The sequence below is a fragment of the Trachinotus anak genome, unplaced genomic scaffold (assembly GCF_046630095.1).
Source record: "Trachinotus anak isolate AG129_WGS33_773 ecotype Australia unplaced genomic scaffold, CSIRO_AGI_Tana_v1 ptg000002l, whole genome shotgun sequence".
Lineage (NCBI taxonomy): Eukaryota > Metazoa > Chordata > Actinopteri > Carangiformes > Carangidae > Trachinotus > Trachinotus anak.
The window spans coordinates 23,854,983-23,876,546 of NW_027273853.1; the positions used below are offsets into that span (position 1 = coordinate 23,854,983).

Consider the following 21,564-nt stretch of genomic DNA (forward strand, 5'->3'; position numbering starts at 1 on the left):
AGGGATGAAAATCAGCACCTCCAAGTCTGAGGCCATGGTTTTCAGCTTGAAAATGGCGAGCTGCTCCCTCCAGGTTTTAGGGGGAGGTACTGTCCCAAGTGAAGGGGTTTAAGTACCTCTGGGTCTTCACGAGTGAGGGTATGTTGGAGTGGGAGATCGACTGGCAGATCAGTGCAGCATGAGCAGAAATGCGGACCCTGTTGTCGTGAAGAGGTAGCTGAGCCGGAAGGCATAGCTCTTGATTTACCAGTCAACTTTTTTTCTAAGGTGAAAGGGAACCCAATACAGTGCAGATGTGTGCTTCACTCACTTGAAGTTACAATTCTTACGGTACCTTGCTTCTTTAACTAAAGCTGTCAAGTAAATGAAGTGGAGTAGAAAGTAGAATATTTTGGAAATGTAAAGTATTATAAAATGGAAATACTCAAGAACCTCAAAACTGTACTTAAGCACAGTACTTAGAGTAACTGTACTTAATAACTTTCCACCACTGCTAATACAATTATTTAGCCTTCAGCACAGGTTTTCTTTAATATTGTTCAATTATCTAACCAGGTAAAACTCCTGAATTCCTGAGTGAAAACTAGGGGGCACATACTTATAAAAGATAGTATCAAAAAAGGTAAATGACTAACTAGACCACCACAGCCTCACTATTAAAAGACTATTATAAACTTAATTTCACATCTAGTTTTCGTTATTTCATTAGTTTTAGTTAACCTTGATGAGGTCACGCAAATATTGGTAGGGACATGTCCCTATTGTCCACATGCAAACCAATGCCCTTGGATTCTACATTACATGCTAGGCCGTCCCATTTTGAAGTCTCCTTTAAATACAGCCGAGAAATGTGTCCTTCATTTCCAACCAATCCCAAGATTCATTTTGTGTTGGTAATGAAAATAATATGACAGCTAACAACACTGACAGAGAGGCAGATGATTACAGTTTTAGATGTAAGTATTGGGTTTCAGCTCAGTTGCTTAGCTAATGGTACAACCATTAAAACCAAGGGCCTTAAAACCAAATGTTTTTGTGATAGAAAAGTTACGTTTTGTCATGGTTGGTAAGTGACAGGAGCCATGATTTGGCTGCAATAGTAATGGCAGGCGAAATCCACTGTAGACCATACTGACTCATTTCATTTGATCTTTGCGGTCTACGAAGGTGTGGACCTTCATTACTGTTGTAGACCTCAGAAGGATGCAGCCCCTGAATTGGAACACAGCTTGTATGCCAGTCCTTTGATAGTCTGGCGACATGTCAGCTGGGATTGGCTCCAGACCCCCCCCCAACCTCCACGCCCATCAACTCTCATTGTAATTTTTTTACAAGATCATAATAAAGATTAACAATGATTCCATAAAGGAAGAATATACATTCAGCTGACCTGCAAATAAGTCTGATACACTCCACTATAAAACAGATGCTGTTTTGTTTGGTGATAAAAACATAGTCTTTCCAGTTTCATGAATGAATATTTCATTTTTCATATTTTACCAAATGAACCTCTGTCTCAGTTTTTCCAGTCATGAGTTCAAAATTTTGCAGTTTGTCCCTTCATGATCAAACTGTTCTCGTTTTATAATGTGTGTAACTGATATACAATTTCATGGCTCTTTCTTAGAAATTCAAAGGAATTAGGAAGAAGTTAAAAACATTGTTGAGCTCTCATGGCTGATACACATCTCCAGTATCATGCGGAGGTCACGGTATGGCCTGTGGAGTGGCAGGAGAAAAAGATAATGAGGCCAAAAGAAAAGGACAACTCTATCAGAGAGATATCAAATGTAGGTGGTTCATAGAAAATAAAATGTTCTAAAGAAGCAGGTTTGCATAGGAAAGCTAGAAAACAACCTGGAAGATCAAAACACAGTTTCACACAGTCTTGTGAAAAAACACTTTATGAGTTCACAGCAAGTCACGTGGGCATACATAATCAAGAGAAGACTTCAGAACCACAACCTCAGAGGATTCACCACAAGATTCAAACCCCTGGTAAGCCTAAAAAACAGAGAGGCCAGGCTGCAGTTAATATATAAAAAGAAAGTTCTATAAACTGATGAAGAATGCAGAGGAAAAACAAAAGCAGTATTCACATTTGTTAAAATCCTTTTAATGATAAATTTGACATGACAAGTAGGATGTACAGTTAATTACCTACTAATACTTTTATTTGTAACATGTGTACCAACTATGAAAAACAAGCCTATCTATCAATCTAATCAAACAGAAAATGTTAGATGGCTTTACATTATCTAATTCACATTTCATACTGTTACTGTACCAACAGAATTAGCCCAGGGATGCATCCATTTATCCTAAAGATTTGGTTTGCATTAAATAGTCAAAATAACAAACTGGAATCTTCCATAGTGTAGTGTGTTGGCTAATGTTATTTTATGGATAAAAACAACATTAACTGTTAAAGTCCCCCTGAAAACCTTTTGAGAAACAGACAAGACATGTTTGGAGTCTGGATTACTAATCAAAATAGAGGTAAAGCAAAGTTCAGCAACACACTATGTTTTTGTCAAAGTGGCACCACTGAATGAAGCAGTTAATGTGATTATGCCCTGACAATTGTTCAGATGTTTATAAGTCACATGGGCTTCGTATCATTGGATTAATGTTTGCTGCCACTGTGCTTGTGGTGGTTAACAATGACTCACTGAAAGTCTGTCAGTGAATGCATGATGATTCTATTTATTAAACATAATAACTATTTTTTTTTTTTTTTTTTACAATATATGCGCCTCAGTATTGGCTCATTTAATCATTCATGCATGTGTATGTCATGCATAATTTGACATCTATTAATTATTGTTGTAATTTATTTCTGCAGACCCTTTGCAGGTTACAGTCACAACAAAAAAAGCTAAATATTTAGTAATGTAATATAAAGAAGTAAGAATAGAATTTCACAACTGACGTTACAAGTTGACTAACATTAGAGGTGCAACCTGTTATGGTGAAATATCACAAAAACATGCACCATGTCACTTCTTTTGTGACTGGAAATGCTTTTATGAAATGCTTTTGATGATCAGCTTGTCAGGCTACACTTGAATTTTTTTCAAAACAAAGTCAAGAACTGTATCACCCTAAGCAAATTAGACATGCCACAACAACTTGCAGAATATTTCGTAAATTTTCCATAGAAAGAATGTTCTTGAGAATAGATAGGTAAATCCCCTTTCCTGTGATCCCTTAACTTTGGCATCAGTTCAGAGTTTTTGATCCCACATTGTACACTGCTATCATCTATTTTTTATAACGCTAACGATTCCAATGCTGACAGGTTGTTTGGTGACTGCCATGTAGTGATTATCTTCAATCAATTTCAACACTTTTGTAGTGGCACACTGTAGAACAAACAAACTAACTAACTACCAAACAGCTGATATTATTTTTTGAAAGGCAGATTTCATTAAAGTCCCATCGGGTCAGGATTAACATTACAGGCAGGAAGTGGGGAATAAAATATTCACTGTACTTCTCAGTAATTTGTCTCATTGTTTCAGATGGCATTTTGACAAAACATGAAATTACAAGATGACCCATACGATTTAAAGATGATTACATATCAGTCACAATATTTATTTGAATGGAAGAATTCAAATGTTGCAACTGACCCCACCCCTTGGGACAGTTGCAGCATGAATCATGGACAGTTGACATTAAAATCCTCTCATTAACTTTAGCTTTTTGTCTCAATTAGTATAGTATTCCTAAAATATGCATTGTTCTACAATAATATCATTATTATTTATTTATAGAATAACACTATAGTGTTATTTATTTATTTAGTAATATTTATCAAAGAGCAGCTGTTGAGTTTTGTTTACTGTAGAACATAGGGCTAGCTTGAGTCAATGTGCAAATGTTACAGTTGCTATTATATCTGAGGCTCATTTTGTAATATTGAGGGGCACCTCTGTTAGTAAGCTTCTCCCTCACTGTTGGCATACTGAAAACAAACAGAATACAATTTCTACTTTTAGATGATTTATTCACTGTATGAGATCAACTTAGTTGAATTTTCTCCCTTTTTCATTGGGAATTATATGCAGCTAATTTGGTCAAATTGCACAACCAATGCAACAGTAATTACTCATTTTAATGTACAAGAAAATAAAACAAGTTCTTTTGGGAATTATTTTGTTTATAATTAGTCTCTCATGGTCTTATAATGTATTTGCTTGTTCTGTTCATCATAAGCAATAAAAGGTAAATAGACAGATCACCTATTTTGAATCAAAAATGAAGAAAAATACTGTTGTGCGGTCTGTTTTGATATGGCTGCTTAGCTTGAAGACAGTTCCAAGTTATTGCAACTGTCAGCAATGACAGAACACTGTGTGCCAGATAGTCTTGCTTACCTTGACACATGCTAACCACGTCATGCAGGAGTCAAAAAAACATTGACTTCCAAAAGCTTGGTAACTCTTACCACAGGCTACTCGTTTTTAGGCAGTTTTTATGAATTCAAGCAAAATGTAAGTAATATTTTAATTCCCCCTCTTGATTTCAAGTCTCAGGTAAACTGTATTAACAGTATGGGTAAATAGATATAGTAGATAACATCAATATATGTTGGTCATGCATTCAGGCATTTATTTGACACCTTAACAGTGACAAATATGGTGTTTTTGTAGGGGTGCAGAGTACATGACTATGTACCGTGATATTTATCCTAGGGGTTCAGTTTGCATTACTTCATGGTAAAAAATAACATTAAGAGAAACAGTAAGTAATTTTAGATATTAGTGGACAGACTCAGGCATATAGTAAATATGAAGGGGAAAAAGGGCGAAATAGGAGCTAAAAAGCTTGAAAAAAAATTGTCACTGTGAGATACTATTGTCATATTACACACAGTCATTTGTTTCATAGTTAATACAAAAAAAGGTTTTGTGCAGCTTTAAGGTAATAGAAACATTGCTGTCGTGGCAAGCACACTATTAAGGTCAGGAAACTAAAACACCTGGATAATGTTTAAAAATCAGTACTGTCCTGAAGTGCAAGATGTCGACCATGATCTCTTCCTATGGACTGAGTTTAAGGAAATCACACTGCAGTGGGAACAAAAATGTTTCCAGCAAATGTAATCTGAGCTGTATCTCTAGATATTTCATATGAATATAATTTGTATAAGCGAGGGTTGGCTACAGTGCTGTAAAGCGATAAGATTTTGTAAACAGTATATTGAGGTTTTTTTCAACAGCAACATGTGAAATTTAGAGTACAGATTTATGTTTAAAAGATAAGCAAACTATGGATGTATAAGATACATGACTTTCTCTCGGTTATATAAATAATTATATAGAGTATATGCAAGTATAGTTACTTGAAAATGTATATGCAAAATAAATATAACACGGAGCATACTCCTGATTTATTCTAAGCCCGATGAGGCCCTGTCCATGGTGCTGCACTGATGATGTCAGTGTGTAGACAAAAGTACTCTAAATACAACTTAGTATTTTCAAATCTAACACAAATGTAGCACACTATATTGTATACTACTAACAAGAAAACTGGCAGTACTTTTACTTTGATGGGAGAGACCTGTAAAGCTCTAAATGTATTTCAGTGAATTAACGAGGCAAAGTGCATGGGAGCTGTAAGACAGTGAGCTCACACATTTCCAGTGTAAACCACATAGTGATAGTTAACACAATGTTTTCACAAAATTTGTATTACCTTTATGATACTGACCAAGTTGGAGACTTTCCAGAATCATCATGATCCACTTAAGACTGATAAATAACAGCCCTCAGCCTTCTGGGCCCAAGGACTAATTCAATATGTTGTACCTTAGAGTAAAGCTGCATAAAGTAGCTTAAGTAAGAGGAAACAGATCTGCACCATCTCTTGCTCTAATCCCTGATCTGTTGGTCTTGGTTGAATTTGGTGATGAGTTTCTTTTACTCTCTCTCTGATTTTCCTGCAACTTTAGGTAATGCACCCAAATCCTAAAATTTCCATCCAGCTCAATTTATCCTTTTTGAAAGTCAACTATGAACTATTTTAAGTTTCAAAACAAGCAGAAAGATTTTTAACTTTTGGTGCAAAAAAAGCAGTCTGTAAGAAAAGAAAAAAAGAGAATGTTTATATAGAAGTGGTATTTCCAATTTTCCTACTTTTTTGTTTTTTTTTTGCGTTTTTTTTCTTTAATGAGAAGGGGACACTCAGACTCATGGTCTGCGCTAATAATACTGAATGAAAGCTGAACCTGATTTTCTCATTCAGAATTGATTAGATTCTCTGCATGAGTTGACAGGCTTAGTATAGTAGCTGACACCTTCTCTATGGAGACATCCAAACCTTCATCTTAGAGGTGGCACACATCCAAGATGAGTCACGTTTACAGCAAATGATAAAACCCCACAGCAGGCAATGCCCTGACAGACTTTCTCAAATACCTCATGTGCAGAACGTTGTGGCTGAAGGTGCCTCCTCACTTAATAAACACTCGCATCTGTTGATAAAAGTCAATCCTGATTAGGATTTAGTAATCCAGTTAGATTTGTGCCAACACAGTGCAAGGCTAGACCACCATCCTCAATTCGTATCTGTGCAACTGACCTGTTCCTTGACCGGGTGATGGTCTTGGTGTCAGACTTGGCACTTCTCCCAGCCACATGGCTCTCCCATATGGTACTCAGTGGGTGTGGCTCCATTTTCACCTGCTATGTCACAGTATCTTATAGTAGCTTGTCTTACACTAAATGCTTCGATGTATACAAGTGAACATGACCAGCTGCTGTTCAGAGTTGGTAGCAAACTCAATTATATGTAATACAGAACACAATAAAGACACATTAACATGATGCTTTATACTACCTTCCATTAATCCCTTTCTATACCGATCCCAATGAATTGCTATGGCTGTCTGAATCAGAAACAATGAGAGAGGGCAGTCTTGGCTAGTTCTGTGCTACAAATGAAATAATTTGTATTTACTGTTATCTATGCAAAAAGCTGCCATTGGGAGAACTGCCATTTCAGTGTATGATCTTGGGTGTAAATGCAGACCTGTAAAGAACCCTGAATTAAAAGTCACAATCTACAGGATCATTAGTGGGGATTACATCAGTGAGCCAACTATCTGTTTTATGGGGGAGTCCTATGGGAGGTGAGCATGTGACATTAAAAATGAAGATTCGGGCATATTGCTACATTTCTACATCCTACAGTTTGTAGGAACATTATCTTAAATTCAGTGTCTGTGTTATTTTAAAGGTGATATGGGCGTCTTGGTCTGGCAATATCAGTGTTTTGCATAGTTGTCCTTTCCAAAGTTTGTCTCCATAGCACAAAAGGTACACAGCGCTTGCAGATCGACAGTAAATACCACAGGGGATTAAACCTCTGACATCCATTGTAAAATGACATGTCTGGATATCAGGAGATCAGCTGAGACCTGTGATCACTCAAAATGTCTTGTTTGAGGCTGAGAGGCTAATCTTTACTGTCAGACATGCCATAGACCCTAAATACAAGAAAGGAAGAGGTTTTTTTAGAAAAGATTTTCAATATCAGTGAGGGAAGAAGAGCAAGACAAAACATCAGGATAACATAAACTTCAAAGCTTGTTTTTCAAATGAAGAATTCGGAAATGCCAGAAACATGCAGACATGTAAGTTCTCATGTATCCACATGCAAACCTAAACTCATTTACACACCTATTTATTACTACACTTGAGTGTGGCAGTCTTTCAACTGCACTGCATAAACCTTATTTTAACCCTTTAGAAGCCTAATCTTTAGGTTAACCGAATTAACCTTCTCTTCAGCCATTATCTGCAAAGTAAAACAGGAGAAGATGCTGTGTGGCAATGACTGTGGCAGTGGCTGCTCATAATCATCCAGATATTCTTATTCATTTACAAAATAATTGTTGTTGTTAGCCCTTAACATGCTATCACAAGACATTCGCTAGATGTGAGCAGCCTAAAGGAGTAAAAGCAGACAAATGAGTAGACATATCCCAAGGTACCTTCCCTTATAATATCAACTTAAAACAAATATCCACAATTTATTGAAATGATCCTAAAATGTGCCAGTCCTTATTAAAGGTAACAAAGCCTTACCCTGATTCACACCAACGTTATCTGATGGCATAATGACCCCTCAGATAATATGCAGACTGTCTGGTTTTAGAAAGCTGCAGCAAACAGTTTGTTCCCCATCCATGTTGGGTCTTGCCCTAATGTAGGTCTTCAAAAGCAATTCTCTTAACCACAAGTGAGGTGAATCTGGAGTGTGTAAACCTTTTCTTCTTCAGTTTATAAATAGAATTAGGGTAGTACCAATTAACCACACCAAAATGCCTGAGAATTCAGTTCTTGGACCTCCTCCAGTACACCTGGGGTCCAAGCTTGTGTAACTGGTTGGATGTCTATTTAAGCAGTCTTTTCATTTATTTCTAACAAATTTAAGGTGGTTCATCATTGTCATCATGCCACAAACGAAATGTAGCCATGACCTTTAAATGATAACAACATAATAACCACAATTTGTCTGTGTATCTCTGAGAGTGGCAGATGAATGATTTTACTGGGAACTTAGCTGTGATTTTTTTGTAGGAGTTCAGGTCGACAGGGATGATGATGGTTGTTAAGAGAAATCAAACCCACCCATTATGCCACTAAGGTTTCATGTATAATAATTAAGCTCCATTATTCTATATAATGTTGTAATCCCAGAAATATCGGAGCAGCTGTAATATTTTTCTATCTCTGTTATAATATAATGTCAAATGTGAGTGATATCATACAGTGATGAACCAACAGAGAATTATGACCTGACTGTAGTTCAGAGTGGAGTTTATGGAGCTTCAAGGGAAGCTTCAGCTCAGAGTTTGGCTCCAGCCCACAATTATACAGTTTTCACATGTTTGGCTGCAGCCCTTTTCTAAAACCCCCCTGGACGGTACCTGCTCAGTAGTCTACTAAATTGCAAGCACACTGTTAGTAACTAGCTGGTGAACATAGTGGAGGATTTAGCAGCTAAAGAGCTAAATATTTCCTTCAGGGGTTGTTAGAGCTAAAAGACCGTGTATGTTGGACTTAGGCCACATGGCCAGAAAAAACTCCAAATGAATGATAATGCTGGGAGTGTGAACAAGCAACTGTTTGCTAGCAAGTTTGTTACATCAACTTGAAAGATTGATATGTCAATGATGTGTTCACAACTTGTTTCTGCTGCCCCAAAGTACCAAAAATAAAAAAAATAATAAAATAAAAAGTCAGTAATTGCAGATTTTATTTTTATATATTGGATGTTCCCATATTAGCAGTGCCATTGCATGTTAGCATGCTGATGTTAGCATTTAGTTCAAAGCACAGTACCAAGTGTTTCACATGTGCTTTCTAGTGACACAGGAATAGATTTCTTCACTTTAAAATGTTCATATTAAGATTAAAACACTTGCTTTTGAATTTTATGGCTTAATTAAATGGACCACCTCTTATTCTCTAACTGATTTCACTGTTTTCGTGACTTGCTGCTGGTTTTCACTCTCAAATGAAAGATAAAATGCACAGACAAACATAATCATGTGAACACAGACAAGGGGATGCAGATAGATGAGTAATTGAATACCAAAATGAACAAACAATACAACTCTAATATCTCAAGTTGAAATGAATGAGAAAAATAATCACTTTTTATTAAGTCATTAAGTCTTTATTAACAACCCTTTATTGTCACAGTTTAGAAATGATTCAAAATTATAGTACAAAAATTAGTAAAATTACATATATCCAAATACATATCCAAGGTAAAAGCATAATTTAAAAATTTAAAATTCACTTCTATACAGTGACAAAAGACAAAATGCATGTTTTAATAAAAAAGCCTTCCATTATGTATCTGCTTCAGTAAGCTAATGTTCTTGATGAGGTAGTAATGATCCTACTGAAAATGTATTAGTTGTATCACATTCGTAATACCTGAACAGCAGCTTCATGACACATGAACAAGTATTAACTCAGTCTTGGCACCAGCTTTTAAGTCATTTGTTGATGCTATGATTGTGAAAAAGCTATGCACACCAAAAAGATGTTTAACAAGACTATAAACCTACTACATGGTTGGACTGTGTGTGGGTGTGTGCAGGGTGCGATTTGTAAAAAATACAGTTAAGTCAGGGCAGAATCTCTTTGCCAGTCCGACTATGTGCCTTCTCCTTTCATCATGTGGACACACAGGAGATACAACAAAATAAAAGGTTAAACGGTAGTTTAACATTTCAGAATTAAATCACCCTGCAGTACCATGGATAGCACCACTTGGCCAGGTGTGCCAAATCAAAAACTTTAATATTTCATAGTAAAATAATCTCTAAATGCTATAGCATAACATGCTGTCAACATAAAAATAAAATAAGATGAGAAGTGAAAATCCATTTCTGATTTTATTGTTGTTGCTATAGGCTATGGCCATACGGTAAACAGTTGTGGATCCAGTGTAAACACCCACTAATGGGGTAATAGACTGTGTTCATACCTAACCATTTTGAAAGAGCAATGGCCAATGGGAAAAGTCCAACATTCAGCTGGCCGGCCAGTGGTGTCACTCACTCACTCAGTCACTCAGTCACTCACTCACGGAGATTCACAGATGTATATTCCTTGACAAACTGACAAAATGTTTTAGATTCACTCTCTTTTACAATTTAAAGGTGTGTCTAATTAATTCATATCTTAGAAAGCTTTTCATGATGACTGATGTTTCTTCCTCAGTGTATGCTCTTTGCTTGTTCAGGCACTACGAATGTTTTACTAACCTAGGAATGATGTGGAGGGGTTTATTTAGTTGAATTCCATCTGTAAGGAGACATAGCAACTCAACTTTGTTCTTTAATTCAATCAAAACCTTAAGTCAGTGTCTAACTGTACAAGAATTACAGGAAAAAGAATTAATTGGCTTTAGATTATATTATGTTCATGTAACAGAACCTCGTTCACTTTGGATTCTTCCCTCAGATGTACATATTTAGTTAAGAGAGACACAGGTACCCTTGTTTTCAGTGGCAGTCTAGTCCTAATGGAAACTGGAAGGTTAAAGCCACAGATGTTTGTACCCTGGCTGAATGAAGATCACTAACCTATAAATGCCAGCAGTAACCAGTTTTTTCTGTTTTAAAGGTTTTAAACAAAGGATTTTTTTTTGCCTGTCAGCAAGTGTGTATGTTTTTGAACTGTGGTAGGAAACTGGAGCAGAGTGTCACAGTTGCTCAGTTGTTAAAGCTATCCCCACACAGTGAGGTTCTAAAATCACCAAAAGCAATATCAACAGTTTTGTGCCAACAATGTTTAAGTGAGCACAGAGGACCATTTTTAATGCAGTTTCCCAATTTCAGTTATTCTCAATGCTCAGTAAGTAATGTTTGGGTTTATAGAGTTAATTAAGCAGTGTCAGTGCTACTCTGTAAATTAACACTTTATTACTTGGACATCCCTTACTGGCTGGTCTTGTAAGAAGGGAGGAAGGGCAGGTACTGGAAACATCTGAACCGTTTCAAAAACCTCTTGCTGAAAGGGATATCATAGCATGATTCATCACACATGTTTTTGCTTTCCTCTTGCACCTTGTCCTGCCAGCTCTTAATGCCTCGTTCCTTGTCAGTACCTGGAAAAGACAGGGTTAGGTGTTAGTGATGTTAGGGCTTGTGTGATAATTCACATGTATTAACCCACATTTTTTTACCTGGTATGGTGTTATCTAGGATGAATCCAAAGAATCCCCCAATGAACATGTGTGTGGTGAAGAGCACTACAATGACTTGGTCAAGCTCTTGAATTCCTTCAAACATAGAAAAAGAGAACAAACACAAATTAATGTCATTTGTTTCCCTCCATTACCTTGAGGAATAACAATGTAACACATAGAAGATGGAGGTCTGGGTTTTAGTTCAGCTTACTGAAACTGAAAGAAATACAAGCTCCCTCAAACCAAAACCAACAGCAACTGGGGCCTGACAGTAAATCCTGTAGGACAGGATAACAGCCAATCTGCACACAGTCTGGCTCAAATCTGTCTGTTGGATGTATTGCATACCTGCTTGGATTTCTTGGCCAGACAAATTATATCTCTGTGTGTTGAACCCTCTGAGCCATACACTTAAGTTTTAACTCCTTCCTCATATCCCAAAACAAAATTGTGTCCTTAAAATGCATGCAATACAATATTTCAATGATGGTGATTTCGTGAAGCAAAGATTATAGTTTTTAGATAGTCATCAGTTCATCCAATTCACAGAAAAACATATTTTCTCACTTACCTCTGGAGCTATCTCTAGATAATCTTGATTTTATATACCATGTTTTTGTATAATCTGCCTCCTGGATTAGTGCTAACCCCCCACAAAACAAAAGAAAATGCACATGGCAACTACAGTATGCTTAAAAGAGTAATTCATCACTTTAGTGTTGCACTGTTATAATTGAACTGAAAAAAATTCCATGAATCCTTCTTCCTTGTCAAAACCCGGGGTCTAAGTATATACTACAACAGTTAAGTGACAGTTTTTTGAAGACAATCCTTTAACTTAAAGCCTTACATATCCTTAAATATCCTATTTTGCTATCTTTCTGACAGACATTGTTACCTTTCTCCTTGTGATCTGCCCTACTTTAGCTTAACATCTATATTTACAACACACTTCAAAATGAAAAGAGCAAACTTTCCTGGCAGTTTGAACTGACTCCCCATTGAGGTCATGTCAGAGGCCTGGTAGTGTTAAGCAGTTGTGATAACAGAGAGCAAAAAGCACAGGATTTCACAGAGAAGTCCACATGCTTGGACTTTCAGAGGTTTGTTTGGCGGCTGAGGAGCAGCGACAGTAATCAGTAGACCACCATGGCACTCCAATTTCCTGAGTCAGAGTTAGCCTTTCATGTGGCATGTGTTACCACCAGCACATGGGTGAATACAGGGCGCCATTGAACATGTGGATGCCTGCATGTCTGATTTCTCGTTTTCATAATGCCCCTTAGGTAATAAACTTCCTAATGAAATTGTATCGAATTGAATCAAGAACTGCAAACAGTGCTGACGTAGTTTCACTCTGAATACACTCTTGTTCAAGTAACTCAACCCAACACACACACACACACACACACACACACACACACACATCCTTGTCTTACTACATTAATGTGGATCTTTGGGGATCATTGACATAATGCATTTTCTACCCCAATCAAAAATGAATGCCTAACTCTTACTCTTACCCTAACCCTGAACCCTAAAACCAACTCTTAACCCTCAAACAGCTATTTAAACTTATGGGGTCCAGTAATTTGGTCCCCAAAAAGCTGGCAGACCCCACAAGTTGTTTGTTTTTTTTTTGTTTTTTTTTTGTGTTTTTTTTGACCCAACAGATATAGAAAAAAAAAAAAACTACACACACACACAGAGACATACACACATTTTCTACCCAAAGAGGCAGCAGTCAAAAGTTCATGGCACCCGCTGAGTTCATTTTAAGTCGCAGCCTGTACATCTAAAGACGTCTGGATGAGCAGCAGTTTGTTTACAGAGCACTGACAGACTTCTTCTTGTTTGCAGCTATCAGATGAGTGTTGATGCTGGAGAGAGACTCGTGGGCAAGAGTGCTTTATCTGAGCTGGGCAGATTACAGTCAGTGACATGGGGGCTAGCCAAGAGGATTGGGAGGTAAGCAGCCTAGACCTGAGAAAACCAGACAAGCCCTCATGCCCAGTGTTGAACTCTGGATTAGCACTTTCCTGGGAGACACTTGCATCACATGACTCATGGGATCAAGGTCTTATGTCTGCAGAGACGAGCTGTTTAATCTTGAGGATTGCTCTTTTGATGGCACTTCATAGGAGGTGGCCACGAAGATGCTGGGTGGCCGATCAATGTGTCATCAAAAGCCGGGAGCCTTCAGCTGATAGGCTGGCATTGATCTCTGATTGTTTCTAAGATCTCTGATTGATCAGACTTGTGTTTGTAAAAGCTCCACATGGTCTAATTTAATCTGTTGGATTAATGTTTCGTGGCTGGATTAGTGTAATTAGGTTCTGCTGGTTGCGTGTATGCTTGTATGCATAATGAGCACATGTGTGTATTATCTTTAAGTAATTTAAATGTAAATTGGTAATTTCCAGTCTTGTGAAAAGATATTTCCTTTTCTTTTTTTTCTTTTTTCTGATTTTTTTTTCTCCCCACTTTACTTTTCCCAGTGTCCTGCTGGCTTTCTCCCTCCTACCCGCCCAACTAGAAGTGACAGTAATGAAGTGACAAAGACATAATCCACCGCCTTTTTAACCGCAACCACTGCCATTTGTGTTCACGGGAAACACACAGCCAACCCAGATTAAACCTGGATTAAACCTGGGTGGTAATGTGTGAATTTTGCCCTCCGTCAGCTGAGCAACATTATTTTTCACACTTGAACCCCTTTTCAAGAGCTGCCACAAGTAATTTACAAACAATTATTGGAACTTTTTACAACTTATGTGACTCAGCGGATTGGTTTACCACATGATAGCTATTCAGCCGGTAGTGCTGCATCCAAAGTCAAAGTCAAAAAACAGGATGCTTTTTCATGAACATTTAAACTGATTTGCAAAACAGACTTAAGAATTCATAATAGTCAGTCAGTAACACCTGTTATCAGAAAAATATCCAAGTAAAAAGAAAAAAAAACTAAACATTCAAAATAAAACTGTGGCTAAAAATGAGTAAGCACTGCTTATATGATATGCTTATGTGATGCTGTTGAAAAACACCAGTTACAGTTACACTCTCAGAAGCACTGACAACACCCACACAGTTACACTGTGAACATATGTCACCCTCTGTCTAATACCCCCAGCGATAACACATGTGACTTCGAGATCAAGCCCCTCGAGTACCCCCTACAGGCCAAACTGCTCCTTACACCCAACTGAACCCACATGACCAACTGCCTGACCAACTGAGCTACAAACCAACTGACATTTCTATCCTAGAACTGCCTCTTTGGGGTGAAACAAAGGAACACACACACACACACACACACACACACACACACACATTCAGACATACACGCAGAAACACACAGAAATACACAGAAACACACACACACACACACACACACACACACACACACACAGAGACAACAAAAGTCTCAGGTGAAACAATTAAAAAGGTTCCTCTTACTGCTTTAAAATCTAGGCTAAAGACCAAAGGGAAGTGAGGGTTTGCCATCTGGGCATCTGGGATTTGAGAACACCTCGACCTCAGGAGCTTAGGCTGGGCGAACCGCTGCCATCTTTTCAAGAGTAATCTGTGAGCGGAGCAGTGGGAACACACAGCCTCCCACTTACCGTCTGGGGACCATGTCATTCCTCCAGCAAGGCTTAACAACCTGGATGTGTTGCTTTGTCTTTTTTTATGGCATAGTTTTCTGATTCTGTCTTCTTTTATTCAACGAAAAAAACACAGCAAGACTTTAGATGAATTTCCCATGAAGTGTCTTCAAACAGAAAGGATCGTCAGGACAAAATAAAAGCCCTGCATCACAAAACTGTAAAACAAGTCCGTAGTGTGTGTGTGTGTGTGAACAAATGGGTTGGCTGTTAGCTGTGTGCAGCACAAATTTTCCCCATGAGACAATAAAGTATATATTATCCTATCACATAATAATCATAAATATTATTAGGGCATCATGACTGATCTAATTAACTCTGTTCCAGTCTGGGTTTCTGGGTTGCCAAATAAAATCAGTCATATAGCGTTGAAGGATTCTCAAGCACCACACACACCTGATGTGGGTGTCAATGAAGAGGTTGTGAAGGAGCAGTAAGTGGGATGTTCTGATCTGAGGAGAAAAGGTGATAAAATTGCAGCTTATCTGATGAATGTTGAAATAAACCAGTGCTGTATCCTGACAAGTTAACCCTGCGTGAGTGCTTTGTGTGGGCTTATCTTAAAAATTAGTTGTTGGTGTCTTGACACATGTTGTTTATTATTGTGTGTTGACCTTATCCATTTGTCTTCTGACTGGGTCTGGTGACGTTTATGTAAGAGACCAAAACCAGGGTCAAACTGTTAAAACAGCAAGGTGTTTCATAAGTGACTTTCAGGTCGTAGCCATGGCCCAAGAGTGAGTGCGTGTGTGTGTGTGTGTGTGTGTGTGTGTGTGTGTGCGCGCTGGCGGGAAAGGTCATTATGTGTGTGGGGTTTTTAAATAAATAGTATTAACGATTTGTGTAACAGACAGATGCAGTGAGCACACGTATACTTTATGTGCCTGTGTGAAAATCACCAGTATTGATGACGCCAGGATTTGAGTTAAACCAGGAAGGTAAGACGAGACCGCTGAAGGTGGAGAAGCCAAGGATGAGGAGGTTACGGGACGAGTTCAGGTCCACATACTAGAGAGAGAGAGAGAGAGAGAGAGAGATAATGTGATACAAATTTATTTGAATTGGTTTATTGACTCTCAGATGCAAGCCATTATATTGTTGTTCTCTCTCAGATAGCTGCCGTACCCATTTTGGAACCTGACTAAAATGTGATTAGAAATAACCCAGGAAAAAAAAAAAAAAAAAAAAAAAAAAAACCCAACCGGAATTATGGAGGTGGAGGTTTTGCATTTCTTTGGTTATGACAGGTTAACAAAGGTCAGAATGGGGGTAACCAGGTCTATGAATGTGCTCTGAGAGGTTGATTCAGCTGCAGAGCCAGAAGAATTACCACACAAAATAGTTACTGATCAATAAAGAGCTGACATTCGGAGTTAGCCTCCGTTAGCTTTAGTTCTAAATGTATTATGAGGATTGGTTTTAATGGAAAACTGAAACGTGATACTGGGGTTTCCTGTCCATATTCTCCATAAATCTGAGAACATTGTCATCTCAACCAAGATACAATGACACTAATTCTGTAACTATATTATACTGTAACTCCCAAGAGGTTTTTACACCTAACACTCAATGGACAAACAAAACAGTCATTAGAATATGGACATATATCGTATCACATTTGATCCTTTTATCCACACAGATGAAAGAAACCCTTCACAGGAAAAAAACACACACTCTTCTGGGTGGCACTTTGACTCCCTACACTGTGAGCCAGCGCTTACAATGCTGCCAGTATGTTTGTATTTCAAGTTACATCCCTCAAATCCCCTGCTGCTTGGAATCTGAGGGCTCCCACCACTGTACATTTCCCTTAAGGTTTTACTGCTCATTAAAAGAGCAGTTTCAACATTTCCGCAGCAGCTAGACCGATACAATCTGAAGCCAAAACAACTCATAAAAAAGGCAATTTAATGTGTGGGATTTAGCGTTGTATTTTATGTCTCTGTCAACTTTTTCTGTCAGATTTCTCCTTTGAATAAGCTCCCCAGTCTGCCTGCTGTGGAAAAGGATGTAAGGGTGATAGTGTGACATTCATATAGGAAGAAATAAATCTTGTTGATTTGTCTACCGCTTGCACTTATTACCTCTCTGCTAAAAGTACAGAACATAGGTGATGTTTTTTTTTCACTAGGAAGATGTATCCAAGGTAAAATATTCAAATGCCAATAATGTAAACGTTGTATCTGTGGGTGGTTTTAATGAACAACACTGTTAAAGACCTGCCCTGGTACTGTGCATGCTGCTTGAGTCCAGTAGAAATATCTCAAGCCAGGAAACACGGTTACGGTTGACCCTGACTGACTTGGTTTGGTGATGCTTTGACTGTTTCTGAACTACACTCCTAAAAGTAGATTTACAACCCTGAGAAGGCATTTACAGGTGCATCACGTACCTTTACTGTGCATGCAGTGAGAGCAGTGGTATTGTATTTAATCTGACATGCGGCTGTAAATATGTCCTCTAAGAAACAGCTGATCAGTCATCTTGATACTTAAATAATCATTTTTTTGTGTTGTTTTCTTACTCTACGCATTTATTTCTCTTTTTTGAGGGAATTTCATTTGTTTGTTTGCAACCATCAGTCTGTTTATCTCAACCAGTTCTCCAACCTGCACAACCATATAGGTCTTTTTTTTTTTTCAACCTTCTGATATGACCCATAGGAGTATCTCCTGAAATATCGCCCTTATGCTGGTTATCATCATTAAAATAATAAACACGCAGCTTACTGTAATAATGGTCAGGGCTTGGTTACATTTAGGCACAAAAACTACTTGTTTAGGTTGAAAACATAACTATAGGTCATAATAACCTGCTGCACGAATGATCTACTGGCTCATTTTTTACAGGACAGTCTTGTTTATCTGGTATTTTTTTCAGCACTTCGAGCTGCATTTTTTTGTATGAAAGGTACTAGTCAATTAAATATTCTATTTATTAACTGACCAATGTAGGAATCTCTGTTTTATCTTGTATTTTAGGTCACAGTGTCAGTGTCAGAGCAGAACCCCTGGAGCCAGCTAGACTCTGTACCTTTTAGCAGGGTCCATGTTTTTATGCTCAGGGTCTTGATTTTACATGCAAGGAGTGTGTCAATACTCCATATATCAGGTATTTAGATTTAATGTCCACCAAATAAAATATACCATACAATGACAATATGATACTAAAGAAAATATTACGTTACAATAATGAATAATGAATAATGTTTTTACCTGAAGGTTGGATATCCCCACTGCTGCGATCATTCCAAACATGACTAGGAACATGCCTCCAATGACCGGGTCTGGGATGGTGATAAAAACTGCTCCAAACTTCCCAAAGATTCCCAGGATGATCATGAGAATGCCGGTCGTCTGGAGGACCAGCCTGCTGCCAACCTGGCATAAAAATGAGTACAGGAACATACACAAGGTGGGTTTATCAATCATTATCATCATGCCACATTATTTTTTACCAGGATGGTGCATGGGCGGATAAACTTTTGAGAAGCATGCAGAAGTATTAATAAGGACAGTATCAATCTGAGACAACAGAGAAAGCGGCCTCAGATAAAGAATGCTCAGGTCATGCCAGCAGAGTCCATAAAACAGGTAGCATTAGGATAAGGCCTGTAGTTGGATCTGGGTGCAGTGTTGCTCAAAGACAGGCTGTTATTTTAGATGAGCTTGTGTGTAGCAAACAGACAATGACCTGGCTCAGAGCTACACATTTTTTACATACCATTCTAGTGAAATATTCATGTGTAGTTTTTTGTTTCTCCTCTTTGGACAATTTCAATTTCAGAACGTGAAGGTGATCTTTTTGAACACATTTAATTCTGACATGTGGGGCGACCCGATAGCTGAGAGGTTAGGGCGCATAGCGTGTGATACGATGCTCTTAGCAACCAAGTCGCCGGTTTGACTTCTGACTGGTCTGACTCTTTCGTGCATGTCATTCCCCCTCTCTGCCCCTTTCCTGTCACCCTCTACTGTCCTGTCAAATAAAGGCAAAAATGCCCCAAAAAAAATCTTAAAAAAAAAAAAAAAAATATGACATGTGAAGTGGTGGTGCTTTTAGCTGACATAATAATTATCCTGACATTTTACAGAAAAAAGCACAGCTAATAGCAGGCCAGTGAAGAAGAATGTTTTGGATAAAGGTCACCCAAAACCAGCTGGTTCAAATTGCATAGGTATATATCTCCAGTATACTCTATACCTTTGTGTTCACAAAAACAGTTTTTATTCCCGAATCCTAGGAACAAAGCAAATGTGTGCAGGCTGCTGAATTTCTCAGAGCAAGGTCTAATGTTATGCAAAAAGATTGTGAAACAGGTATGAGGAGGAAGATAATTCATTCACAAATCAATCAAATTTATTCTAAAATGGATCTTCAACAATGACTCTTCCTGCAGTTATTTATGACCGTCACTTATTTTATCAGTCTCGTCAGCAGCGAGACAGAGAGGCTCACAAACAACTGCAGCAAGCAATCAATAAATTAATCAAATAAATTAATTGCATCACATGACCACATCAAAAGGTTGAGTTCTATCATATCTGACCTTGCTTGCCCTGCTCGCTATCTCCCCCATTCGGCAAGACTAAGGGTCTCTGTCCACTGGAACACTGAGCTTTAAACATGATTTAATTCATGACATACTCGTGGTTGTGTTCATGTCCATACTTTTATTTCTACTCGTATTTGACCTTTATTAAACCACGATGATCTAATGAGACATGAATCTCTTTTTCTTTTGTCATGGCCAAAATAGCAGCCCAATGATTTTACACAAATCAATGTTCACCGAAGGAAGGGGAGTGATGAAACAACAAAAAACCAAACTGCATACAATTAAACACACAAACTCTTTTCTTAGAACGTCCTGGTTCATGCCCACAGTAGATGAATTATATGCAGATTTTACGCCATCAATATAAATTCACTCTGTCCCCAAGGAGGCATAACCTTATTAATGCCCCATAAATCAACATTATTTGTGCATTCCACAAGCCCTTATAGTCTGCCCTCCTTCACTTCCACAATTAATAATAATTCAGTGGTTCTCAAAAAAGTAAGGCACAAATGCATTGGTCTAATTACTACACCTTTAACATATTATTATTATTACTTGTAATAGAAGATCACAATGCATTATGGATGGGATGAGACTCTAGCATGCCTCTCACTAGTCCCTAGCAAAAGTCCTCTTGAGTGTTCATTGTAATGTCCTGACACTGAGGATAACAGTGGAGCTATTTCCAAGGAGGAAGTGCCGAGGGGCAGTTAATCATCAGTGTGCTCTGCTAGACGTCAATGTAACTGAGGCATGAAGGAACATGTGTCAAGTGTCTCTCTGTCCAGACCGAGTAAACTAGTTCTGCTCTTGAAAGAATCAAAAGAAAAAAAAAATGCTGTGATAACAATAAGGCTTATACTGTAGTTGGTTTGTTAATTCATTAAATGTAATTGCAGCATCCTTGCAATTATTCAAGTGTCATAAGTTTTTGTTTGTAGGAAACTTTCAGCTCATTCATCTAAATGAGTCATTCTAAATACCACCACCAGATGACGACAGAGTAAGAGATTTTCGAATCCTAGATGACGTGATGCTAAAGCTGCGCTAATCTTTTCAAAGACTCAAATGACTGTGAGTAATGTGAAAGGTGTTGCGCATAGGAACTAGAGCTGTCACTTTCTTCAAAAATGAACGTTTGAATGATGTTGGTGATAGTGCCCTCTGCTGAATCATAAGGCAAACTACTTCAAATGGTCTGTTGCACTTATAGGTTAGAAATGTTGCATTTGTATAGGTCATTACAATTTGAATATTAACCTTTTCCCCACACATTTTAACAAATGTTCGAATTTTGTATAAAAAGGTTTGTGAACATATTTGTGAAGCCTTTAGCCTGTTTAAAGTCATTGTTTTGGATAAATGTAACACTACTATTAGATATATGTAGATGCTAACACCTTCAGTCACTTTTCTACGACTTTAGCTTTGGCCAGGACAAGATACCGTCAGGTGGCATCCAACTTTCCTTTGATGTTTTGACCCTGAACCACATTGCCTCCAGTTGGTCATCGACAGTGATAGCCATTCACTTCCCATCTTGTCCTGGCTTCGCGCACAACTCCTCCCGCCTGTTTCACAGGCAACAAGAGGCTCTTCCCCTAACCTGCT

The 21,564-nt window shown here is 38.0% G+C and overlaps 1 protein-coding gene across 1 annotated transcript in view; it reads right to left on the reverse strand.

Annotated features, from left to right (window-relative positions):
- Positions 1-11,174: 11,174 nt before the first annotated feature.
- The window catches only part of LOC139605617 (solute carrier family 23 member 2), a 37,882-nt gene continuing 27,492 nt past the window's right edge, over positions 11,175-21,564 (reverse strand). Inside the window, exons 9-12 of the mRNA XM_071457261.1 lie at positions 18,608-18,772; positions 16,292-16,400; positions 11,722-11,817; positions 11,175-11,643 (exon numbers count right to left, since the gene is read on the reverse strand). Coding sequence (XP_071313362.1) covers positions 11,474-11,643; positions 11,722-11,817; positions 16,292-16,400; positions 18,608-18,772 — 540 coding nt within the window. The 3' untranslated portion in view covers positions 11,175-11,473. The remainder of the gene's footprint in view (positions 11,644-11,721; positions 11,818-16,291; positions 16,401-18,607; positions 18,773-21,564) is intronic.